The following is a 27,874-nucleotide window of genomic DNA, read 5'->3' on the forward strand; positions in this document are numbered from 1 at the left end:
TCCAAGGTGGGAACTTAACAGATAATGCCTGTGACTGAACAAAATCAGAAAAGAGCAACATAGATGTTTTGTTAAATACAAAACAAAACAGAGATAATATATTGTTGTTAGCAGATAACAACATGTTCAGCTGAAAGAATTAAAATGATTGTTTTCAGGCAGGGAAAAATAAAGGAAAAATGGGAACAGGCTTTCACTGATTTTAGTATCAAGGCTTGCAAAATTATTTGCTTCTTTTGTTTATAAGTTCATTGAGATGACACTGGTTAATAACATTATATGTTTCAAGTGTACAATTCTATAATACATCATCTGTGTACTGCATTGTATGCTCACCACCTAGAGTCTGATTTCCCTCCATCAGCATAAATTTGATCCCCTTTACCCTCTTCATCCTCCCCCACCCTCTTCCCCTCTGGTAATCACCATTCTGTTCTCTGTGTTTATGAGTTTATTCGTTTGTTACTTTCTGTTTTATATTCCATATATGAGTGAAATCTTATGGGTGTTGTCTTTTTCCATCTGACTTATTTTGCTTAGCATGATACTCTCAAGATACATCCATGTTGTCATCTATTTGATTCTTAAACAACATGCAGATATAATTTAATTAAAATAATTAATAAAATCAAATAAATTGCAACAACAAAAATGGTTACAATACCATCGTCCACATCAGATCTCTTCTGGTCCCCAGACACAACACTTCAATACTTTGATCTTTTTTTTTTTTTTTTAAATAACAGTTGGCATTCAATATTATTTTACATTTGATTCCGGGTACATAGCATAATGGTTAGACATTTATATAATTTACAAAGTGATCCCCCTGATAAGTCTAATACCCATCTGGCATCTTACATAGTCATTACCATATTATTGACTATATTTCCTATGCTGTACTTTACATCCCTGTGACTATTTTGTAACTACCAATCTGTACTTCTTACTCCTTTGCACCAGCACCCACTCCCCACCCCCACCTGGCAACCAACAGTTTGTTTTCTGTATCTATGAGTTTGTTTCTGTTTTGTTTGTTCATTAGTTTTCTTCTTTAGATTCCACATATAAGTGAGATCATATGGCATTTGTCTTTCTCTGTCTGACTTATTTCACTTAGCATAGTACCCTCTAGGTCCATCTGTGTTGTTGCAAATGGTAAGATTTCATTCTTTTTTATGGCCAAGTGATATTCCATTGGCTATACTTCGATCTTTAGGAAAGCATTGCTTGAGGGTGTGCTGTTGGCACTGAACTGTACCCTGCTTTGCTTTGTAGTCAGTTATACAGGCTTCTCGTCAAACTCCTAATGACTCCTAAATTCTTAAACTAACTAAAATCTGATTTTAGAAGCTTTGCAGTATTTTGGTATTTCAGTCTAATAGAGAGTAAAGAGTAAGGACTTTATTAAAATGTAAAAAATGGTAATAATAATTCGAAAATTATAATAGCCAACATTTATTGAGCACTTACTATGTGCAAGACATGTGATAAAAACCTACTGATAAATCAGGGTGTCAATGTATTCTTCTTCCACAGAAGAGACTATAGAAAGGCCAGAAAAATAGATAGAGTTGCTCTTTCATCCCTAGAAGGCATAATTCCAGATTAGCATTAGAATGTATATATTTATTTTTATTTTATATAAGTTTGTACTATGTGTTTTTTTTAAAAATGGGGCCTGTATTATTTTTCATTTTTACACTATCTTTTAAAACACATAATGAGTAATAAGTCACATTCTTTTTGTATGTAGGAAACAAATGAATGTTCTCATATTACACACGTATCCCTTGGTCATAAGATCTGTGAAAATATACCAAATGAACAGGCATAATTAGTAAAGATGACAAAATGGTGTTCAACTTTATTTACCACCATATGGATCACGGAAGGGGGAGAGGCACGTGTGTTCAAAATAATATTACTTCCTAACATTTAACCAAAAAGAACTGTTACAACATGTGTAGTCTCAAATCCATATCAAATCCATATGGTAACCTATAGGGTGTTTGCCTTCGTACAGAGGAGTGAAGACAGATTAAATCAGTGAAAATTGTCTTCAGGTAGGAAATTGTCAGATAATTTTTACAAAGTCAATGTCTTACATTCTGACTTGCCTAGCAGAGCGTTATCTTCTAGTAGTTTACTGATACGGATTTCTATTTTATCTGTTCTTGCTGGTGAGAAATTGAACTCTTTTGGGCCTGCATTCCCATTTTGCTTCTAGGAGCCATCTGAGTAAATATTAGAAAGTCAGTAGTAACCCAGTTACATATGGGAGACACTCTGTATCCCTAGCAGCTAGCCTTTCCCAGGGAGGGAGAAAATAAGGAATATGATCTTGGCACATCCCCCTGGTTTAATGATAGGAAAACGATGGGGCCTAATCTCTCCGATTACCTCTGTGAATATGTTATCTACTGTCACCATCAAATATTTTCACCTATCACTTCATTTTATTACATATTTAAAAATTGTTTTTGCCAACTTGATTTTTTCTGGATTTTATTCCTCTGTTTCTTTCACACCAACACCTGTAACTTACCTGTAGCTCACCTGGTGAGCTGTACGAGAGTGAGCATGTTTACTTGTGAAGATTGGACAAATGATGTGAAGAAAGTAGTTACAGACATGTCAAAGCCCCTCAAAATCATGCTTATTTTCTCCTAAACTCTTTTACACAAATATGGTATTAAACAAGGCTGTAGTAAATGAGAGAATTAACATAAATTTGAATCCCATATGCTGGAAGTTAGGTAAAATTGCATTACATTTGAATAGTTCTAAGCAAGCAATTTGTTACCCTTTATGCTTTAGTGAAATTGATGAACAGGTGGTTTTCAGAAGATCACTCTGTATATTTAGCTTCTGAAATTTGAGCAACTCAAGATCTGATTGGCTGCTCTTGCCACATGATAATTTGGAGCCCAGGCAGCACCCTGGCTCTTGCCTGGGGTTCTCAGGAGGGGAGAGTTGGGAGAGGCTTTGCTGCTGAGGAAATTTGTTTGATAGATTGAAGGTAAGGACAGTTCATGGCTTTTTCTGTAATGTTTTTTTCAGGAGATATTCCACAACTTCCCTTGAAGTACTTTCCAAAGTTTTGGGTCATAGCTGGGGAAGTTAGTGATGGAAACGATGACTAGGCAATTCTGTAACCCCATTGCCTTACTCAGGCTCTACTAATATCGGACATGTAGTATGTGGCTAAAGTCAACTCCTGTACTAACCAATTTATTGCTTGACTGAGTTGGTTCTCTTGTCCAACAAATTTTTTTTTTCTTTTTTGCCTTTGATTTTTTTTTTCTAACTATATTAGTATGAAAAACAATCTATATTCTATGTTCCTATATTTATCCTTTTCCACTGGGCTTCATTTGCCTCAGAAGGAGGGGCATTTTTGCTAGCTTAACAAAACCAGCCATGGCAGGGTATTGGTTTACATGGCAAATATCTTTGGGTGAAGGGACAGCTGTTCCAAGCCATCATCCCCTTTTATCAAGAGAGAGTTCCACTCTCTGGTGTCAAACTAAGAAGGCCTTGGGAGATCCTTTCGTTATTTCCTGAATTAGAAGCTTAGGCCAAAGACCCACAATCTTATATGTCCCTCAATCAACGCTTCAAAACTTTGTTATTTTCCAGGTTTGAACAAGAGCTACAGACGCGAAAGAGAAAAATCCGTACAAGCCAATGGTGTTCGGAAAGAAAATAACCGCATTGCCTTGAGGTTTTTATTTTTCTTTTAAAATCTGTTGACGGATTTATTTTTATATGTTCTCATTTGAAGCATAAGATATACTGTGTACCACGTATTAAAGCGTACGGAAAACTAAGGCAGCCCTCTTAGAAATTGGCTGCTACAAGGAAATATTCCAACTGCTTCTGAAAGCTGAGCTGACTTTCACTAAAATTTTTGTTTAAAAATGTTCCTCTCCAAGTATTTGGACATTTAAATACCCTGTTCCTTTGAATGTAAACCCTCTCACCAGCTTACCTCAACTTCCTTTTGCAATGTGAACTAAGTTGATCTGGTAGCTACAGGTAGCAATCCCCAACATGTTCCCGAGGGAATCCAGAGACAGAAATTTGAAGCTTCAGTTTTTCAGACCTGTATCTGAATGTTTTCTCTCACTTACCCTGCAAACATACATGAATACACAGAACAGATACGTTTCAAAGTCTGTTTTTATAATGTTATACAATGACTTCAGTCCTGAAGATAGATGCTAATGTATTTTCGTTTGTCTGGAATATGAAAAGTTTGTAGGTGCCACTACTGCTCCGGGAAAATGGCAGATGATGAAGAATATGAGGAAGTGGTGGAGGTAAGACGAAAAAACCGACTCTTGACAGCAGAGTATTCTGTGTAGCAACCATCAAAGCCATGTAGGTGAATTAATCAGTCGAAAAATACATTGTCTATTATAACTTCACGAAGATTTACCATTAAAGCATAAGAAAGGAGTATTTTATGTTCAGTTTCACTATAATTATGTGGGATTTAGACTTGAAATATCACTGTTTCCCACTTTTGCTTTTCTTTAAACTCTCAAAAACAAAAAACAAAAAACACAAAAAAAACACCAAAGTGTGGGATAAAGACAGATTTTAATTTGTCTTCTAAAACTATTTTCTTTCCACCTCCCAACCCCCATGATCAAAGAGACTGAGAAGATGGAGAGAACATTCTGGAAATAGAGCTCTATTTCTTAGTGTCTGCATAGAAATAGAGCTACTTTTTGCTTCAACGAGCTGATTATTTATAGGGTGATATGAATTAAATGTTCAGAATAATATATATGAGATTATATGCTTATATGAGATTTTTATGTACATGGATATATGTGCACACACACACATATGAAAATAAACCCATGATGCTCCCAAGTGACAGTTGGAGCCACACTTTCCCACTAACTTCATTGTATTTACTCAGGGAACAAAACTAGCTTTTGCATTTGAATTTTGAAAAAGAGCAGACCATCTTGAAAAAATTCCCTCCAGATTATTGGTGGGTGTCTGACACATTTTACAAAGTTGTCAATTACTTATTTTATATTTATTTGCTATAATTTTTTTATCATGTTATGATTTTCTTCACCAGTTCTTGCCTTTAGCTTCACATCCATATGAATATACTGCCATTGAATCTGAAAGTGCTGAATAATTACCAATTAATGATGCTCCTCTAAATACATATGTGAACTTGGAGGCAGTTTTGAAAATCTGTGCTTTTTAAAAAGAATAAAATTAAGTTTAAGAGCTAACCAGAATCAAATTCCAAATGAAAGTACCAAAATTTGTCTTTGGAAGATTATTTTATGGACCAGTCTATGTTTAGATGATACAAATTTTATTTTACTCTACAAATAAAATTGCTTGTATTACTGCAGGATATATGTTTTTGAAAAAACCCAGAATGAATCTTATACAATATAACCTTCAAACTCTCTGGCTTACATGCCACAGGCCACATCTTCAATGTTCAAAATCATCACTAGTATGCATTTTCCAGATGTCCCAAAGGGTCAAATTATCACTATCAAACACTAACACAATTATAAATTAAATTGCCTTCCCTATGATGGTAAAACCAGGAATACTTTTTAGCTTCCAACTTAAATATCCCTTGACTTTCTTAAAATAATTGTGTTCATCTGTCACTGGAAATTGTCCTTAATGCTAGACTTGATTGATTTAACTAGATGTCATAATAATGGAGGGGGCTATTTTTAGGTGTCTCCTCCTTGCCATTTTGTTCCCATTACTGCTTCTCGGTCTGACCAGCAGGTGCTAAACTAATAGACTTCCTGCCAGAGAGTGTTGAACCAAGGTCTCTCTGACCTCAAAAAATATGACAGGAGAATGGGATCGTGGCAGATTCGAGAAAATAGTGAGGCAACTGTTCACAAAACACACAGGAACTAGCTTTAAAAATATGTGTCCTAAGGATCTTGGACATCTAAATAAAATTGTACTGTCACTTTCTACTCTGGTTTAAACAAACTTGGAAAGAAAGGAAAAGAAGCAAGGATGTACTATCTAATTAGTGGCAAAGCTCTTTTTAAAAAGTGAGATTTGGCATACGAGTTAATGCCAACCATTCGGACAATGTTGCGTTTTTTATAAGCTTGTTTCTAAAATACATTTACCAGTCATGAGAGCACAACAAAGGTAAAGTTGGATGGTTACCAAAGAGCTGCTTTTACTTGGATGCTCACAAAATTCAAAACAGTTGTGAGTCATTCACTTTAGTTTAATATTTCTTCTCTATTTACTGATGTTTGTGTGGCCAGAGGAACGGTTCCATGTGGATCAGCATCAAACAGTATTTTTAAAAATGTCCTAATGATATTTTCCATGTGATGAAGACACAAGCATGTAAAAGAGAAATTCTGTGTCCTGTAAGAACTTGTGACTTCTGTTGCCATGTATAAAGACACAGAGATGGAATTAGATTTCAAATTAAAAAAAAAAAAATAGTACAGGAGCAAAGAAAGCTCGAGTGAGGGACATTAGGCATGTTTTATAGTAATTTTACTGCAAGTGAAATAGAGCATGTGGCCTATTGACAACGATTAAATAATTTTTGAAGGTTCACTGAACCAAGGGCAGAAGAAAGGAGGCCACTGAGGGAAATGTTGCATGTCAGTGTTTTTCCCTTTCCCTGAATATATGTTTTGGAGGCAGAGAACATAAAAATGAAGCATACAATGTTATACATTTGTTGACTGAGAAAATGAGCCTAGTGTTTCATTTTTATCCCTTTTTTTTTTTGTATGCTTTGGCCTCAACAAGTCTTTCCTCCTATTCACCCAGCTTTGCTGGGTGATGCAGGGGGCAGGATTCCACTCTCTTTACGCATCTGAAACAAAATGTCAGCCAGTTCCTATCCATGTCTATTTATTGCTGGTGATGTCAGAAGTAGAACAAAAGTAGATTTGATTTCAGGTCCAGCCTGCAGGCACCTCAGAGCCATCAATGGCGAACCGCTAACTTTCCCACATTTTGTGATGAGAATCTTCTCTTTTTTTCCTTCTCCTGTTGGCATTTGTAAATTTTCATCTTAGGACACCCCTTTTAGGACTACCATGCTATCGGAAAGGATTCACCCATCACTCCAGAAGAAACTCTTAGTTCTTATTGACCAGGGTGATGAAGGGTTAATTGAGAGGTGTATATGCCTTTGGATCTATCATTTCCATGATACAATCCTCTTAAAAATTTATTCACAGTGAGGTTTCTGTTTGTTTTATTGTTAGTCAGCAAACTGGGTTTTATCACAGTTCCTCTCTGCCCAACCTACATACTCAAGATATGGTGATTATATTCTTTTGTTAGCAAATTCTACTTTGGGTGTCAGAAGAAAAAAAATTTAACTTGTCCTAAGTAAAATAGCATCCCGTGATTAATAACCAGCCTCGGACAACTTTCTCATCCCTGGACATCTCCTTGTCCAGTCTGATGGCATTCATTCACTTTAGACTCCCTGGTTTCACAAATTTAAAATCGGGTCCAACATATGAACAGGCTCCTTCATTGGCTTCCTTCCCACAGATATAGCAAACCAGCTGGGCTAGCGAAATAACCCAAGTGGTTCAGCTGGGGCAGAGGAGAGGTGATTTCTGCTTTAGTTCTCATGACGATACTTCTGTGCTTTATTTACAGTACTACACAGAGGAGACCATCTACGAAGAGGTGCCGGGTGAGGTAAGATCCAGCCCACCCCTGCACTCACTGTATGCTGGTTAAAGCAGGAAGAGGCTTTTCTCTCACACACCTAGGGCCACAGAGCTGGCAAAAGAGAGACTCTGAGGGAGGATCATTGACCAATGTGTGCTCAGCAGCTGGTGGTACAAGAGTAAACGTAACCTGTCTGTCAGGTTTTATCACCGTTTTTGCTATTCAGCATATCCAAGGTGGCTGCAGGATGGTTTCCCCCATTGTCCATGTGGTATTGTTGGTGTAGGTGATGCTACTTAGAGTAACACCAGTGGCTGTCACCATTCTGCTTGCAGCAAAGACATGGGCTTGAACTTGGGATCTGCACAGGAACCCGCAGTTTTATTGTGTTGAGTTGTAACTTGTAGGGCACCATCTCTGCCAACAGGATGGTGCCTCCCGGCCCTTGTCCTCGATGGTGCCATAAACTGCTACTTAGATTTTAGCATATAAGGAATTCCGAGAAAGCCATTCCCATCAGTATTCCAAGTTGGAACTTTCTTTTTTCCAAGATTAAATACCTCACACATGCTTCATTTTCTGCCGAGTTGTTTCTCTTAAGCCTGGCAAACGCTGTTATGGATGGCTAACCCTGAAGCTTACTCACACAGCCTGTGACTGCATGGAAACTAACATATGTAGATACTATAAATTGGTTAGTTTCTCACAGTCAACCATTCATCACTAATAATGAGTAGAAAGGAGCCTATTAGCAATGCTCTGACAACACTAGGGGGAGTTGTCATAGATATACAGTGTCCTTATTACTTAGGTTTCTCTTTTCAAAATTGATTAGAACTATTCCTTTGATATGGGTGGTATTAGCTGTGAAGGAAATTAAACTATGAGATGGATTGAAGATTTGGCTGCTTATCTTCTTTCCTCACATACAGTTTTTTGTTTTTTTGGTTTTTTTGTATCTTACTGTTTTAATTTGCATTCCTTTGATCTGTATTGGGGTTGACTTTTTTAAAATTAAATTTAGTGGGGTGAGAATGGCTAGTGAAATTACGTAGGTTTCAAGTGTACAATTCTATAATACATCATCTATATATCACATTGTGTACTATTTTAACCTTGGACGAGAGCCAAACTTTTTATAAGAAACAGTAATTTCCCACTTACCACATGCATAGGAATGTTGGGGGGACAATTGCCCCATTACATTGTCACCATCATGCTTGCCCACCTGAGCGTTTATCAGTGTAAATGGCCTCCAATTCACATTAATTAACTGACTAAGGCAAGAGAATGGTAATCACTTGTCATATTGAGTGATTCATTTTTTTTGTTTATTATTCTTTGTCTCATACTACAAGAGAGAATGCCTAAATTCCTGAAGAATAAGCAACCAACTTCTTAGATTTATTTAAAAGTTAATATTAAAAGTCAAGAACTTAAGCTTTATTTGACTGGCTTAATCTTTTGTTCTCTGATCCCAAGGTTGCTTTTATTTTAATGCAGACAATTTAAGAAGCTTTTTAAATGTTTAAGAATATTTTGCTTCTGATTTTTGGCTTACCTTAAAGTTTTTTTTCTTTCTGCAAATGGAATTTTAAGACAATGTTTCAAATTAGTTAGGTGCCACCTTAAACAATTAGCATTAAGATTTATGCAACAGACTGCTTTCAAATGGATATTGTGTGTGATTTTCCGCTGTGACCTGTTTTAGTTGTGGATATGGAACAACAGGAATATAAGTCTGACTTAAAGTCACAATACCAAGATCCTGGTCATCATCATTTACTCTTATAACCATGTTGAACTACCTGTCACATTTTCAGACAATAACAGAAGTCTATGAAACTACGACAAGGACAACGTCTGACTATGACCAATCAAAACCTTCCAAACCAGCGCTGGCCCAACCAGAATCGGCAAAGCCAGTGGAGAGGAAGAAGGTTATCAGGAAGAAAGTGGACTCTTCAAAGTTCATGACCCCCTACATTGCACACAGTCAAAAAATGCAGGCTCTCTTTAGCACAGTAAGTTTCAAATGACTTCTTATAATCTGGTTTTGTTATGGAGAAATTACTGATCTCAACCAACTCTGTTTAGGATGCTGGCTGGGTTTTGTTTCTCAACCTTGTGTGAGACAAAACTTAGTTTGCAGAAATATAAACTCTTGTGAATCTCGAGTTGTCATTTTCCTGTAATTTATTTGTATGATTGTGCACCATCAAGGAAAGCATCCAGATTGAAATTATACCCACAAAATAAGTATACGGCCAATTATAGAGCATGTACTGATCTGTAGTCACTGTTAGTTAGCCAATCTAGAATAATGAAATCATAAATACAGATTTAGTTGAAATCGGTTCATGGAAGCTAAATGGCATCTACTTAAGCTATGTCTGAGCAGGATGCCTCTGAAGTGGACCAGCTAACAGTATGTAAAAAGGTTTCTAAGAGATGGATAATGGAGAACACGTAGTTTAGAAAACCAGGATTATACTAAGAACTCATCTGCAATGGAGGATCAGAATGTTTATACCCTAGAACAGTGGTTTTGAACTGTGGCTGCACATTAGAATCTCCTGGGAGCTTTAAAACTACTAATGCCCAAGCTATTCTGGTTTAATCAGTCTGGGGTTGGGGCTGGTGTAGAAGGATTTTTAAAAACTGCTCAGGTGATTCTAATGTTCAGTCCAGGTTAGGAAGCACTGCTCTTGATGGTCCCTAGTCCTTAAAGTTCTGTAAGTTACACTGATTGGTAGCAGATTCAGACCCATTTGAATGGACCTAATGTGTTCATTGTCCATGGTGGGCTGAAGGCTCACAAGGTAGCCTGATTGCATGTCCTCTGGATGCTTCAAAAAAATGAAAAGTATCTCAGGGAACATTGCTTATGTCAAAAGCATCTTGTTGTGGTTGGCCAATAAATATTCATTTTTGGTTGAGTGTTAACTCTTGGGGACTTTTTGGTAAATTTCTAGTTCAGATTCTTGAATGATCTAAAATATAGGCTTCTGAGACTTAGATTTCTAAAAACAAGATTATCTTGTCTCTTTTATAACTGCAGTATTCAGCAAAGACAGAACTTTTTTTGTCAATTCATTACCATAAAATCTCATTAATTCAGACACTAATATCCTAGAATTTCTGATAGACTGAGCAGAATGATGGCAAAGGTTTATAATATTTTTAAAAGGGTTAGTAACTAAATCAATAATATAACTTAGATCGTTGACTACTCCACTTCAAGAATACTCTTGAAACATTTATAACAGTAAATTATGCACATTATTTTAAAGGCAAGAGCTCATTGTAAATTTAGCAAAAATAACACAGTTGCATTACTTTTCAAAATACTCCATAATTTAGACTTTCCATTGATTCAGCTGGTGTCTCAGCTATCCACACCACTGAGATTTAGCTGCAACTTTTGAATTGAATATTTTTTCATTGTATGGCAATCAAATCTTTTCACATTTGACTCAATTTTTCTACATTTATTTTCTAAAATTATTAAGGTTCAAGCTTTTTATGTGTGCACTCAGACAATAAAAATATTGAGAGAGGGAATTTCCAAGACAATAGTCTGTAATAATAACATTTCTACTGTCTCCATTATATAACCATGTTTAGAAAGAGCAATTAACAAATCTATTTTAGTGTTTGCTGAGAATCGGGACAGAGGACAAAATGAATGCTATTTATAACTGATAATTGTTATAACTTGCAATATATTTTTTTATCAGATGGGGATGAGTGCATTGCCTGAAATTTCTGCTGCTGTCTTATCAGGTTTTAGGCTAATATCTATATTGTTTTCAGAATAAATACAAGGAGAACTATGAGAAAGGAAAAGGACAACCATCCACCATCACAGCCGATACCCCAGAACTTCGCAGAATCAAGAAAGTACAAGATCAACTTAGTGAGGTGGGCTACATTGCTAAAATGAAAAAGAGACATTTCAAAAATATACCTACCACTGGGGATTGTGGGTTCTAAATTGGTGTAGAGACTAAAGGGTTGAATTACACTGAGCCAGTCCAGAAATCTAGAGGAAGCACTGGCCACAGATTATGTTGCTCTACATGTGAACCCAAAGAGGCTTCTAAAAGTGTAATTTAGAAATTCAGCTTAATTGGTGATGTGAGATGGAAGTTCCAGCTCACTGTGGTCCTCCATTCTGGAGCACAGGTCAACTGAGATTCAGCCGTGAAAGCAGACAAACAGTAAACGCAGATGCTGTGCAGATGTCCGGAGATTTTCTCCCTAAAATGAAGAAACTTTGCTTCTGATGCAGATGTAGAGTGATTGGATCAATGCTCTTTGGTTATATTCTTTACTGTACTCACATGGTCATGCCTGTTGTGAACTCTAATTGTGCATTATTTCTGCAGGTTAAGTATCGAATGGATGGCAATGTTGCTAAAACTATCTGTCACGTAGATGAAAAAGCAAAAGACGTTGAACATGCAAAGAAAGTTTCGCAGCAAGTCAGTAAGGTAAGGTCATGCTATGGATGGCCAGGATACAAAATAGAATGTGTATCCCCTCCGCCTGGCCTTAGAGGACAAAACTGGACAGGCCTGATCCTGCTCACCAGTCCCACTGGAATCGCAGGCCTGTGAGTTCTGATGCCCACACGTGTCAGGGAGGCTACACCGTGACTGGAGTGTCCGTGGGAGCTGTGGTGGATTGCACATCCCGTGCCTTGCAGTTCAGCTCCAGGCCTTTTCTGCATAGAAGGCAGTCCCAATGTCCCCAGAGTTCCTTATTTATTTTTTAAAGAAGTTAGAAGCTGAATTTTTATGATAAATTCCAAATTTCAAAGGTAGGAAACTCATTAAAAACCTTTTTGAAAAATACCATGGAAGTCAAAAGAAACATGTCTATCATCTAACTTTAGTCAACGACTGATAGGTTGCAAACTTTGAAAGGAATCTGTAGAGCATCAGAATCATGACTGAATTTTTAAAAAATTAGACTTTTCAAGTGAAAGTTTACGAAGTCAGGCAAAGTATTATGGCATGTTGACATGGTCAACGTTTTCATAATGGCTGCTAGTAACACACTGACACCTTGGCAGCCTCTGTGTGAGGACACCTATGAAAAACTCTTCACAGTGCTCTCCTTTGTTCTCTCAGCGTTAGTGCTCTTGGAGAAGGCAGCAAGCCACGGTCCTCTCTTCTTTCTGTCTAGGTTTTATACAAGCAGAACTGGGAAGACACCAAGGATAAGTACCTGCTTCCCCCTGATGCCCCTGAATTTGTCCATGCCATTAAGAACTCAGCCTTGTTCAGTAAGGTAAGGGCCCCTGCTCTGTCACCTCTTCTATCCTCCTCTGTCCTCCTGACACATCATGTAGTGAGCGGAATACTCAGTAAACCCTTGATAATCTGAAACACAGTTCAGATTTTAGGCTATTATATGAATAGCCTTGTGAATAGCCTTGAGACGTGTGGGGCCGCAGGGGTAGTGCTTGGCAAGGAGGAACTGAGAAGAAAGTTCTTGGGCAGAGCAGAGGGAGAAGGTGCTATCAGGAACTTGGGCAACCTGGGGAAAGCGTGTGTGGGGAGAACACAGATGCGTCTGAGATCCAGCTCTGGAGACCCACAAAGTAATATTTTTGGCTCTTCTGTTGACCCTCTGCTACACTTTAGATGCTCCTGGCTGTCACTCTTATTAAAGCTCTATTTTATGGCAGAAACTACACTAAGTAGTTTCCCGGCTCTTTACACTTGTGTTAGTACTTGATGCGGGAGGTATGTAAAGTCACAGAGCGGAGAGGAAACAGAATCAGATACATCTGCTCTTCTCTAAGTAAGATTTGTCACGAGATGCAGGAGAAGATATTAATAAATATGACTTGGATTGGATGGGAAAGGAGAGGTTATTTGTGAGTTCCGTTTACCTTTGCTCTCCCCTTGCCCTGGGTTCTTTATGCCACTGATGAATTAATCGAAAAGTATGTATTTCATGTAAGTGTGATTTCACTTTCTAACAACTTTTCACTCTGTGCTGCTTAGAAACTGTACACTGAAGACTGGGAAGCAGACAAAAGTTTGTTTTACCCATATGACGATAGCCCGGAGCTGAGGAGGGTTGCACAAGCCCAGAAAGCTCTCAGTGATGTAAGTAAACTGCAATCAGCACCACGTTAGTGTGGAATCAGGCAACTCGAATTATATCTTCTGGCCAGATGTCCGTTGCAATTCTTCTTTAATACAGACTACAACGCCTGTTATTATCATTATTGCAAAGAAATAGATCTAGAATCATTATAATTTTTGGTGTCTAATTTAAATTAGATTTTAGAATTTATAGTAGATGGAATTTTGTCCAATCCCCTATTCTTACTGGTGAATAACTTGGGTCTAAGGTCACATAGGTAATTAGTGGCAGAGCTCAGACTAGAAGCCTGGTCTTGTGATCCCAAGACCAATGTTCTTTGCACTAGTGCAAGCCCCTCCTGTCCCCTTGGCTGGAATTGAAGCTTTTCTGCACAATAGAGTGGCATTTTAAAAATCTATTGGAATCATAGCCACCTTCCCAAATTTATTAAGTGAATAATGTTATTGAAAGATTTTGATTTGCTGTCTCAATCATAAAGTCTGAATTGTGATGTGTCCCCCTTTTCCGCCATGGGGGAACTGACTGATGCACTTGTCCAGATATGTGTATGTAGTAATCTCACAAAGAACCTTTGCCACTGATGTACATAGAGGACATTTCAGAGTTAGCAAAACATCAGTGGTCCCACTGGCTAGAATACTAGTATCCTGGGCCTTGAAAACTGTTTATTAGAGAAACACAGAAAGCCTAATACCATCCTTAGGGTTGAAAGCAGCAGCAGCACCGAGCCCTGCATCGGCCCAGCACTTCCCCTTGTTTTGAGGTACTTTATTTCTTGGGCCCTGGATTTGCTAGGGGCCATGTTGAAAATTCAAAGGCTACTGCTTTAGTCTTCAGGCGAGCACTGTATTATAAAATAACAAGTTATTTTTCATTCAATGTCAGCTAAATCCCTGGGTCTTCTTACATTCAATATGGACTTAAGCCAGTTGGCATCTTAAAACTTACTGGGATTTACTTCTAATGAATTTTAGGATTCTATCTTACCCTGAACTGAAATTATATATTAACTATCTGACAGTATATCCAACATTTGAGGTCTGATTTTTGTTGTCTCTCACTTGATATCACCTGCAAATTTAGTAGACATAATTTCATCCTAGTTTGTGTGTAATTGGTTAAAATAAGGCACAGATATATTCCTATCCTTCCAAAGCATAAGTTAGGAACTAAAGAAGGTACAACAACATTCTAAGGCCATCTAGTGCATGGCACCAATTTTAATGTGTAGGGGCCTTCTGCTTCTTTTTTAAGATTAGCTTTTTGGTTCTATCTCTCATGAATATTAACATTGTGTGACCTTTATCGTGTGATTAATAATAATTTATTGAAAGACCATTATGCATTCATACCTGGCAGGACAGAAAAGTACAAGAAGTTTTCATTCTTTTCCTTAAGAATTTAGAATCAAGCTGGTCAGATGAAAGTTTTATATATTAAACCACAAGAAAAAAGTTAAAACAAAGAACCCCTGCAGTCTAATACTTGCTAAGAGAAAGACAGGATACATGTGTGTCATCAGAAAAGGACATGTGAAGGTGGTGATTCTGAGGGAATGGGCAGTGATGAATAGGAAGTGCATTTCAGGTAGAGAGCACTTGAACAAAGGGACAGAGGAGAAGTGAGTCTGGGGCTTTAGGGAACAAAGAAAGTGAATGCTATGGGTGCTGAGGTAGGCGGGCACTTGTAAGAAATTTGCAGTAGGACCTTGATCAGACAAAATAGATTTGACATGATACGATCGTCAATAAGAGGCATCCTAAGATTTTGGAGAAATCTTATTACATGATAAGAGTAGACTCTAGAGAAATTTTGATGGACAGTATGGTGGATTAGGACTAGGACAAATCGTAATAATTTGTAGAAGACTATTTTGGTAATATAGATGGATCAGAGCGATGACGGGGACAGTGGATATTGGAGACAAAAGAGTGAAAGGAGACACAGACGAGTTTATGACCAAGACTGGCAGTCCGGGTGGATAAAGGTATAACTGGTAAAACTGCTTTAGTGAATGAGAAAGAGAGTTGAGATAAAGGAAGGAACATTCAGATCTAGGCATCCTATGAACAAATTAGAAATTTAGTGCTATTGCATAAATGTGAAATGAGGAATATTTGAGTCATCAGGATATAAGTGACAGCTGAAGACGTGAAAATGTATGAGGGAGACAGAACAGTGTGTGGCCAAGGGCAGAGTCTTGGAGGACACCCACACTGAGGACATCTGGAAAGGAGCCAGCAAAACAATAAGGGGACAGACGGTTGGAGAAGTTGAAGGGGAACCAGGAAATACATGTCCTGGAAGCCCATGGAGAGGTTTCCAAGAAGACTCTTAATCTCCTAATGTCTCCCTTTATCTGTAAAGTGGAGTTATGAATGGGTTACCTCCACGCCACTCTAGTGCTATGGACTTTGAACAATTAAAGTTGACCACATTTTTTGAAATACTCTATAGAAGACATAATGAAGGAGAATTGTAATAATGAAGTAAAGTCTTCCCATGCTTCCTCAGAAAGACTTGGCAGTTAAGATCTGCTTTTGTTTTTATTGCAGCCCAAGTATGCACTAAGTATCGGATTACCAGCATGCCTATTAATCCTGTTGTCAGCTCCATGAACTTGTACAACGATTGGGCACCGAGCCCCAAGCAAGCTGTTGTTCACAGAGCATACCCCTGGGGAGGCGGGTAGATGTCAAGCTGGAGGCTTGGGCTCAGAGGCTCCCTCTCCCTCTCCTGTACCTTCTTCCTGAGTTTTTCTGAACCCTAATTATCATGTTTTCTTTTTATCTAAGTAGAGACTGAAGACTTTGCAAACCCTAAGAGAGTCTTTAAGCTAATGCAGAGCACAGAATTCTAACTAGACAGAATTCTGACCAAGGTTCCTTAGAAATTAGGACATCTAGATCTGATTTCTCTGCAAGTTCGTGACAGGATGTCCTACTTAATATCATTTCTCCTGCCAGGATGTTGCTTTCTCCTTAAGGATATAACCAGTCATGGAAAAATACAGTTTGCCTTATGCCTAAAATGTCTTCACTTATTTAAAAGAAATTAAGCAGTCTAATTAAATGAATACATTTTAAAATCTGTCCGTATCCCAATTGATTTAATGTCCATGAAAGTTTTTGTTACAGGCACTAGATAGATACTGTTAGGATAAGATACAGGTGGAATTGGCTAAAGCATAAAGAAAATTACTGGGACCTTGGAACTACCATGTTTCCCGGAAAATAAGACCTCACTGGAAAATAAGCCCTAGCATGATTTTTTAGGATGCTCGTAATATAAAATAAGCCCTACCATATTTCCCCAGAAGTAAGACCGGGTCTTAAATTAATTTTTGCTCCAAAAGATGCATTAGAGCTTATTTTATGTTATGAGCATCCTGAAAAATCATGCTACAGCTTATTTTCCGGTTAGGTCTTATTTTCGGGGGAAACACGGTATTAATATATACGACGTCTTTACTTTATAAATAAGAATACTGCCGCATGGAAGGGGATGTAATTTGTAGAAGTCTCACAGTTGAGTGAACGAAGAATTGGGTGGATGAGTCTCCTCTTCAGACTTGCCCTGATGGTCTCAGTGTGAAAACCACACGTTGAGAAATCAGTCCTTGAACCCTCACTCTAGTCAGGTACTGCACAGGCCACACGCATTCCCAATGAGAGGATATGTTCTCTGCCATCCCAGAACTCACAGTCTAAGGAGGGACAGACAGGTAAACAACCAGTTGCAGTGTCACCTGATAATTCCGTTAAAAGAAGTAAGGTCTAAGTTGAGTGAGATCCCTGGAGAAGATCCTTGAGTCAGGGAGGGTCCAGGAGGGGAAACTGAGCTTGTCCTGAGACCTGGAGAATGAGTAGTAGTGTGCAGGCAAAGGGGGAGAAGGTGGAGTTGGGGCATTCTGGGGAAAGCGAGCAGTATGTATGAAGTCCAGAGACGTAACACAGCTTCCTGTGTCTGGGGATCTATGAGGATTCTGCATTGTCGGGAGGCAGGGGTCAAGATTGGTGGAAGGTAAAGCCTGAGGAGTCAGTAGTGAAGAAAAAGAGTGAAGAGGATGCATGATTAATGAACATACTTATTTCAAGGTGAGAGGTCTTTTATAAGTGAAACGAAAGGAGCAAATGAAGAGGGAGAGGAGCAGTGACTGATAGAGTTAGGTACAGAGGGCTGGTGGTGGGAAAAGTACCCTGAGTGCTGGGCTCATGCCCTGCCAAGGATGCTTCTCCTCAGAGCCGTGTGAGGGAGGGGTGGGAGAGGCAGGGATGAGTATGGAGAAAAATCAGTGTGTAACCTGTCTTTACTCTATGAAAGAGGAAGCTGAGGGGCAGGTAGAGCTGATCGGGGGCTGAAGGACAGTGTTGAGGTTTTAGATGAGCCACTAGCAGTAGAGACTGACCAGAGACACATAATGGGATGTTCAAGCTTCATTGAAGGCAAATGGCAATTGGATAAATTCAGAGGATTGGACACAGAGCCCCAAGCAGGCTGTTGTCCACAGAACCTATCGCCGGGTAGGCATGTAGATTTCAAGCTAAGGACTTGGGATCAACAGTCTCCCTCTCCCTCCTCTGGACCTTCTTCCTGTGTCACTATTAACCTTGCTTATCATATTATCACTACCCAACCCATAGAGCTGTGTGATTTTCTTCAGAAGCATTCAGCATCCTGGATATAAAAACACAGATATGGAAATGTGTTAAGTTGATCCAGAGCTGGCAGTTTGTTAACAGATGTGATGTAAAGACAAGAGGTTAGGAGTCGAGGATGCTGATTAAGAGAATAATTTTAGTTGCAGATCATGACATGAAAATAAATGGAAGGAAACTGACCTAGGGACAATAATGTTGGAGAAAAGAGAAAACTCAAAGAGAAAAATCACCAGTAGTGCTGAGAGAAAGGGCATGTAACATCTACAAGCATAAACTACGGTTACGTGATACACGGAAGATTAAGACTTCAAATAAGATGAAAACACAGTCTTTTAAAAAAATGCCAACAAATGAAACATGAGATGTAGAATAGTTATCTGTGGCTCATGGGCATCCCTTTTATTTTGTCAGATTTCCTACAAAAAAGGTCTTGTTGAACAGCATACCCAATTCACATCTCTACCAGATCCTCCTGATATAGAATTTGCCAAGAAAGTGACTAATCAACTGAGCAAGGTAAGTAAATAGGGCTGGGACATTGCCGTCCTTGAAAACTATGCTGAATAACCTCAACCCTCAGAAAAAATAACTAAGATGAACCTAAAGACACAATGTAAACACTGAATATTTTTGCATATGCCCCTAAAAATGCTACAGCAAAAGCAATACATCCATTAACATCATGGTACAATGTTACATGTTCAACCAGCTCGATGACTCAGTGATTGTTGATACATGTGAAAGCTGCATTTTGAAAACAAACCCATGTCCTACTATCCTTTGACATTTCACTTATGAAATGTCTCTGTTAGTCTCACTAACAGAGAACCAAGTAACCACACCTTTCCACAGAGGATCTGATTGTTTTAATTCAGTGTGAAGACCCAATATAGTTTGATGCTCTCAGTCACACTTGGAGAAAATAAGAATGCAGGAGTGGTCTCTCAGACAAAGCTTAGTTTGGCAGGCATAGGAGGGCACCTAATAACTTTGAAGGCCCTGGCAAACAGCCTGGACTGCCTATATTTAGGCGGGTGAAGTAGCTCTGAAGAATGCAGAGAGGCAGATGTTCAACTGCTGAATAGACCCATGTTAAATTCCTTTTTAAAAATTGGTCCAAATCAGGCCACTTTCTCCTGGGATACTGCTATTTTTAAATACTTTTCTTTGCGCTTTGTGGAATTGAGTCTCAGTTTGGTCTTCTGCTTAAATTTTGATGGAACCTCAAGATTTCTATCTTGTTCTAGTGGGTTTTTTTTTTTTTTTTTGAAAGGCTATCTCTAGTAAAGGAGAAGGAGGAAGTTATAGAAGATGAAGTCTATTCAATGATGTTTTTTAGTGTCTGGTATTGCAGATTACCTTACGATCTAACCAAAGGCTAGTTGGATAAAAGATCCAGTAAATACCGTCCAATTTCACTAACAGGAATACCATGAACCTGAAATTTTGCCCAGGGCTAAGCAGAAATTAACTTTAGAACTGTCTATAAAGAGATGGCCTTCTATTTAGTATTGTAGATAAGACTGGAGAGCAAGGATGATTTATCATTTTGAAAGAAAAAGCTCTATTTGAATAGTCACTTAGAAAGAAAAATAAATCTGTTTAAAAATTTTATTTAAAGCATATTTTAAAAAATATGTTACTAAGGCAACATTCTTGTTCCTTATTTGAGTACGCAGTATGGGTACCTGAAAGTGATTAAAACAGTCACTTTCAACCCCCCGCCCCCACACAGTCAGCCTCTCACTAAATCAGTCTTGCTGATTAGTTTAGAGTTATACTCTTCAGTATAATAGCTACCAGCCACATGTGTCTATTGAATACTTGAAATGTAACAGTATGAACTGAGAGTCCTATATGTGGGAAATATCCACTAGATCTTGAACACTTATGACAAAAAGAAGGTAAAAATAGCTCATTAATTATTTTATGTTGATTGCATGTTGAAATGGTAATATTTTTGGATCTATTGGGTTAAATACAATACATTATTAAAATTAATTTCCCACCGGTTCCTTTTCACATCCTAAGATATGGCTACCAGAAAATTTAAAATTACAGTGGTGGCTTGCATTATATGCCTATTGGATTGCAGTTGGATATGGTGACATCACTGGGTATTTTGAAGGCATTGCCAGGGCGGTTTGCCCTTGGGAATAACAATATGAGCCGAGGGGAAGATGGCTGTGGATGAAGGTCACCAGGTTCAGCCATGGTGAGAGTTATTCATCCCAGTCTTACCCATATTTCCAAGTTCTTAATGGCTGTTGCACATCCCAAATAATAGTCACCTTGAGAAGAAATGTTTGTGGTTGGTTTGCTGGTGCAGCCCATTCAACAACAAACCATCCAATAGGAGAAGTGTAGGGCTACCAGGGACTCGTTTCCTTTCTCTTGAAGTCTTCCCCATGGTCAAGCTGCTTTGACCCATGCTTCAGTATCATTTTCTTTCTCTACAAAATACGTACAAATCTCTTTTATCTATTCATTCTCATGAATTTAAATTCTTACCTATCCTTGTTGAATCGTGTCTTCCAGATTCATCCCTTTGTCTTACAGCCTTCCATCCATATAATATAATGAGTACATATCTGTAACAATTATATTGCAGTTACATTCTGTTTACCAACCTTCTCTCCTATTAATATATCTGTCAGAATCCATACTCTTACCTTTGTTTTTGGCCAAAGCCATCAACTACATGCCAGCACCGCCTCCTGGCTCAGCTTACTTTGTAGCTCTAGCATAGATGGGCAGGCAGGCAGAGCTGTCCACGTAAGCAGGCATTCCAGGAGAGGAAGCTGTGCCCACGACAACCAGCTGCAAGTGGGGTTCTGCAAGGACTGAGAAGTCCTTTTGGTTTCTCTGTGCCTGCCTCTCTGATTTCTTCCTGATTCACAATAGGAAAATATAAGATTTCAGGTTGGGATTTCCAGCTGATACCCAATTGGGATCTAGAATTGAAAGGAAACACTGTGTGCTATACTCTCTACTCATAAAACTACCGGTCACCATGTGGTTAAGCAGGACGTTCGGATGCCTGATTTATGGCCCAACAAAAGCACCCTCAGCCGACTTCTGGGGAGGAGCGACTATGGTTTGGTGGAGAAATCTTCCTACATCTATCGACGTGTGGTTACCACAGAAGGTGTCCCAGAGCTCATAATTGACCTAATGTACTTCCCTCTGTTAAATGAATGAATACAAAATCCTAGAAAAAGTTAAATTGATTCTTGCCTCCAGGTTTCCATTGATCGACTCTAATCATGACAGAGTTGGAGAGTAGGGTTAGGGCGAGGATTGGGGCGTGTTGGACCCCTGATGTGGCGACTCCATCTCCGTGTATCACACAAACACTCAGGCCTCACTGCCAGACATGCTGAGTGAGGCCCCTTGGCTGGCAGAGGGGGGGTCCCACGTGGACACATACTCTACTCTTCATTCCTCTAGCTGCAGACCTTTATTTTTTTCAACTTCTCTCCTACCCCAAATGAAGGGGAAGGCCACAACTTCCTCAGCAGTTAACAAGCTCCAGCCTTCTCCCTTGTAGTGAACAGATTCTCAGACTTGGGAGTACTCAGGAATGGACTGAGAGGTCCATCTCTATCCTGACCCATTTCAGCCCTGGCCAGGGGATTGGGAAGAAATAACAAACTTTGGCTTATGAAGAGGAAGACGAGATGGGGGAAGATCTCTGGATAAGGGGGCTGGGTGGTCTTCCTCTCTTGTTTTGCATCTTGTTTTGATCTTTTTAAATATCAGACATCTGTCTCTCACTGTGAGAATTCATCTCTTACTCAATTTTGCTTAACAAATCTACATATCTGATTCTTATTTCTGTATAATAACCAACTTTTGGTCCTCATTAAGAATATCTGCTGGCTTCTCAACTTTAAGTTATATTATAAAGTTTTCTATATCTCAATTTGGGGGTGCATCTAGGCCAGTTGCTCCCCATCCCCAATCCTAGAGTTTTCTTCCTTTGAGAGCAAGCAGAGGATTGGCAGTGTCTCTACAAAAAAATGTAGATTAGGAGATCTTAAGCTTGAGTGTGTGTACATCAAATACCTCTGAAGTTATAAGTATGTATGGGTATTTTACGGTTTTCTCAGATTCCTGATGTGGTCGTTCTCCAAAAAGATTAGAAACACTTCTATAGGCTATCTTAGGAAATGGAAAAATCAGTTTGATTGACTTCAATTCTTTAAAGCTTCAAAAGAGGATGGTGGGCAAATTAATTGGCAGTATAAACTAAATTTTACCTCAGCAAGAATTTCCATTGAAGAATACACACACACACACACACACACACACACACACACACACACACACAGTTGTCTTTTCTGTAGAGTTTCTTACTCTTTGTTATGTTGCAATTATTATACATTACATTTGTTTAGCATTGTAGAGTTTACAAAGCACTTCTTCAGTATATGACCTTATTTGATCTTCCCCAAATCCTCTGTGTAAGTACGATTATTACTGCCAGCATGTGTGGTTAAGAAAACTGAAGCTTAGAAAGGCTAAATCACAATTTTGGAAATAATGGAGTTAAGTCTTCGGTCCAGAGCTTCTGAACTCAGGTCCAGGGCTCTATACTTTATAGCCATGGAAACCTCTTGGCTATTAATTAGCATATTAATCTTTTGGGAAGAAAGAATATAGGGCATTTGAAGGAGGGCTGGGCTTCCTTTAACTTTGACATAAACTCACTAGTTCTACCGATCAATCACCCCTGGTACTTGTTCTGTTGAAGATATACCAGAAAACCACTTTCTTTTTCCTTGAAGAGTATGATGGTGGTTTAGGCACGAAAACACCTTGAGACATATTGGTTATGTTGAACCCATTTTGTGAGCCAAAGAGGGGAAATTGGTCTAACCTAGCTCTGGCTCCAGCTCGTGTGCCCAGGTGTGGGGTTGGCTAGGGTCATTATATTTCAGTTCTAGGTTGTTCAAAACCACATATCATGGACTCAGTTCAACTTAGTGTAGCTGAACAAACCTTTATGAGGTAAATTCTGCATGCTGCATTTTATGTTAAATGCTGAGAATACAAAAACGAAGAAGACATAATTCCTCTCTCCAAGGAGCTCACAGCCTGGAATTTAGATGGTTTGGTGTTTGGGAGTAAGATAGGGCAGCAGTTTAATTTTTGAATTACTTGCCAGTTCTCACTAAAATTTCTTTAAGTCTAAATTAGGAAGTCTTATTCACTGGTCTGCAAGCCAATTTTGTTTTGGTATTGCCTTCTGTGTAACTAGGAGTTTTGGTAAAGCTCAGAAATTAATGGTTAAGGTTATCTGGCACGGAAATCTGGGGTTGAGTGGTTTTATTATAACTATGAGTTACAAGTGGAAGATGCTTCTAATTCTCTCCTTCCTCAAACATCAGGAAACAGCTGTGAGTTCTCAATGAACTAAGTACCCAAACTCAGTAAGGGAGCAAGAATTAGGACCTCTATCTCCCTCACCCAATTTTCTTGTTGGATAAATTGACACTATACTAGAAGATTTGAAGACATCTGTTAAGGACCCAAGAAGGGTCTAGTCAAGATATTTTTGAAAGTTGTCAGTTACCGCTTAATTTGCTGTCTTATTTGTCAAGTCCTGGGTTTTGCTAGTCCACTTTCTTTATTTTTTCCTCCTAGCAAAAATACAAGCAAGACTATGAAAATAAAATCAAAGGCAAATGGAGTGAGACACCCTGCTTTGAAATTGCAACTGCCAGGATGAATGCTGATAACATCAGCTCAGTAAGTAAAAAGGATGGCCGGATATTCTTAGGTTGAAAGGGGGACCCTTCCTTTATGATTTCTAGCCTCCTGCTTCACCTGAAGTGGTACGTGAACATTCAGAAGTCCTGGCACCTCTTCTTGGGAGCAAGACTTGTGTTGACTTCCCTTTGAGAAAGAAATCTTACAATCTTTCCTTACTTTTGAGAAATATTGTTTTGATTAGATTCCATTACTCTTGCCTCGGTTTTCATAGAAACAATATGGTTTCAAAGTGAGTACAGGTTGAAGGGGCCCTTCTTAATTTATTCTTTGCTGGGAACCCAAACAGTACATTTATGAAACTGATTAGTTTCTTCCTAGACTTTTCCTTTGGAAAATATAAGTCCTCTTTTTCTTTTCTCTTAAGTTCTCTGTGACTGGACTTCAAGAGCTCCTTCTTGGAGTCTGTCTTTTAGCCCATTGTAATTGCTCCAAATCTCTGTTAAGTTGTTAATCGTTTTTGTAATGACACCACATGCTTTCATTGTAATTGAACTTGGGTAGCGAAGAGGAGCAGGCTTTGGGTAACTCTCCACGTGGCCTCTTTGTGTAAAAGCCTTGCATAGTTTGTTGCCACTGCAGTTCTTCAGTATGTTTAATGTCTTACAGAGGAAATACCAACAAGACTTTGAGAATATGAAAGACCAGATCTACTTCATGCAAACTGACACACCACAGTACAAAGTGAATAAACAAGCTGGATTGGCAGCTAGCACGGTAGGAGGAAATTCCTTCAGTTATCCCAATGGTCTCAGTGTGAGTGAATGTCTTACAACTCTTGTTTTTGTATATTTTGGAAAAAAAATAAAAAAGACATTTCTTAGGAGACAAAAAAGTACTTTGGTGTTATCATAGGGCTACCAAATTTTTTAAAAAAATTTTGCTGTGTACGAACATCAACAACTCCCAATTACCATCTTTAGTATTTCATAAATGACCTTTGGTACCCAGAAGTAGAAAGGCTATAATCTCAGAAGACAGAACAGGGGTTTTGAGACCCCTTAATAAAAGACAATTGGTAGCCTTATGTGAACATAGATACTCCCATACTCATTACTACCATTATTTTTCTTATATTCCTACTAACTAGTGAAAATCTAGTCACAGACAGAATACATGGATCCATGGATATGCTCATATACTCTATAGAGTGACTTTGGTAAATCTTCAGACTCCTGGGCATTCTAAAGCAGGTTGGGCACTAGAAAGAGTATAAACTTCAAAGCCAATCAGACTTGATTCTAACCCAGGCATTGCCTCTGCTGGAGGAGTGAGGCCAGGAAGATCACATCACTTAGGAGGCTATTTCAGCATCCAGGTTCAAAACAGTGATATTTTGGACCAGGAGGGAAGCAGGACAAGTGATGAGAAGTATTTTGCAAAGTAGAGCTGACGTGATTTGCTGCTGATGGGTTGATGTGGGATATGAGAAGAGAGTTTTGGTTTAAGCAGCTAGATGGATGTTGTTTCCTTTTATGAAGATGGGGAAGACTGTGGAAGCAGTGGATGCTTTTGTTTTGGCGGAGTGACCTGAGCTTAGCTTCACACATGTAAGATTTGAGATGCCTTATTTAGACATCCAAGTGGAAATGTCAAGGGGGCGGTTGATTATATATGAGTCTGAATTTTCAGGGGAGCTATCTGGGAAGGTTGTATAAATTTGGGAGTTATCAGCATATGAATAGTATTTAATGCATAAGAGTGGAGGCCATGAAGGGAGCGAGTGCAGACAGAAAGCTGTCAGGACTGAATTCTGGGGTGCTTCCATGTGAAGACATTAAGGAGATGAGGTAGGAGCAAAGTCACGAGAGAGTGATTTCTTGGGAAGCCAGTGAAGAGAGAAGGAAGTGACCAATGATGTCAATGTTTCTGAAATGGATTTATCAATGTATGGTCTCTGGTGAACTGAACAAGAACACTTTGGTTGCGTCTACGTGGAGAGGGTTCATGAAAGGGATCATGAGAGAAATATAAAAATACGAGCATACTCAACGCTCTCAAAGTGTTTTTCTGAAAAGGAAAGAAGAAAACGGTATAGTAGCTGCTAAGTAAGTGGGGATATTTTAAAGACAGAAAACAAAAACACTGTGTTTCTATGCTGATGGATAAGAACTCTAGCACAGAGGGAAAATGTGTTGACGTGGGAGGAGGCAAGAAGGGTAGGAGCAACGTCCTGAAGAAATGAAAGGGGAGGCGATCTGGTGCTTACGAGGAGGGGATGGCTTTGCCACACACCCTGACGGTTCATCCACAGACAGGACAAGAGGCTGCAGAGCTCAGATGCAGGTAGGGGGATAGAAAGGTCTGTGGGATTTCCTTTCTGCTTATTCCCACTTCTCAGTGAAATATATAATTCTATGAGACGGAGAGATTCTCTGTGTTTCCCCTTCCTGTACCTCATCCCCTGTGAGTACTCGCTGTGAGTTGCAGGGGATCGCGCAGCTGCTTTCCAGTTGTGTACATCCTGCCTTTGGATACCAAGCTGATTGTATTTGTTTTCTAAGGTTCTTAAATGTTGGTACATTATCTAGGATTCTTTGAACTTGTCTACATTGTATAGTTATATTTGCTGAGTAAATGGCTGGCCCTGGGGATCATGGTCAGCACTAGAACCAGTTCCTTCTCCTCCTGCAGGTACGTTAAATACACACACACTCACACACACACTCACAGATGAGGCATACAAGGGTAGATTCATGATGCTTCCAGCTTTCTTTCTTTAAAAATGTGTTGGCAGGTAGGTAGGAGCTGAATAATGGTTCTTCAGCAGCGTGATGTGCTGTCATTATTTGTGGATCTTTCTCTCTCCCATTATTTATGTATCTACCTATTTCTAGCTTTGAAGGCAGGGACTATGTGTTATTCTTTCTTGTATGTGTCCCAGTGCCTAGAATATAATAAGTACTCAAAAATATCATAATGAATATTTTTGAATGAGTAAATGAATGGTAACAAAAAGATATCTTGGAAATTTATACAGTTTCTCTGCTACTGTTATGAGTTACTATGAGTATTTTGTTTGTAAAATGTCAAGCTGCCATTTTTCTAAAGAGAAAATTGATTTGTGGAACTATGTTATAATAGTCGTAATAGAGATGAGAACAAAAATAACCCAGAGAGTTACTTTATCACTTTATTTCACACCTACAGATAAAATACAGAGAAGACTATGAAAAGAATAAAGCAAAAGCAGATTATAATGTACTTCCTGCTTCAGAGAACCCACTGCTTAGGCGGCTGATGGCAGCAGGAAATACCCTAAGTGATGTAAGTATAGTCTTGTCAAAAGTGTTGTTTTAACCTTAGCTGCAGGAGAGATGAAATCTATCTCCTTTTATATTGACTAAATGCAAATATAACTTTGCAAATACTTTAAAATTATGGTGTAGCAGTCCCCTGGAACCATCTAACCACAGGAAGGTATTAGTGCCTCTGAATATGATGTGTATCATTTTTTTTTGGGGGGTGGGGGTAGAGGTGGGGGGTGCTGTGGATTTAGTTCAACGAGCAGAGAAATCCTCATTTCCTTGTGGGCTCCAGGCGCCTGTGCCTCCAAGGCTAGTGTGCATTGTAAGAGATGTGTTGCGATGTTAACAGAGGCAGAAGGAAAACTTTGAAAGGGGAGGAGA

At 38.8% G+C, this 27,874-nt stretch overlaps 1 protein-coding gene across 1 annotated transcript in view; it reads left to right on the forward strand.

Moving 5' to 3' along the window:
• The first annotated feature begins 2,935 nt into the window (after positions 1-2,935).
• The window catches only part of NEB (nebulin), a 190,269-nt gene continuing 165,330 nt past the window's right edge, over positions 2,936-27,874 (forward strand). The window contains 13 exon segments of the mRNA XM_033111682.1: positions 2,936-3,022; positions 3,643-3,727; positions 4,261-4,325; positions 7,669-7,710; positions 9,507-9,707; positions 11,500-11,607; positions 12,075-12,179; positions 12,877-12,981; positions 13,704-13,808; positions 18,882-18,986; positions 24,120-24,224; positions 24,855-24,962; positions 27,396-27,512. Of these exon segments, the coding sequence (XP_032967573.1) occupies positions 4,290-4,325; positions 7,669-7,710; positions 9,507-9,707; positions 11,500-11,607; positions 12,075-12,179; positions 12,877-12,981; positions 13,704-13,808; positions 18,882-18,986; positions 24,120-24,224; positions 24,855-24,962; positions 27,396-27,512 (1,137 nt within the window). The 5' untranslated portion in view covers positions 2,936-3,022; positions 3,643-3,727; positions 4,261-4,289.

This window comes from Rhinolophus ferrumequinum, chromosome 8, assembly GCF_004115265.2.
Source record: "Rhinolophus ferrumequinum isolate MPI-CBG mRhiFer1 chromosome 8, mRhiFer1_v1.p, whole genome shotgun sequence".
Classification (NCBI taxonomy): domain Eukaryota; kingdom Metazoa; phylum Chordata; class Mammalia; order Chiroptera; family Rhinolophidae; genus Rhinolophus; species Rhinolophus ferrumequinum.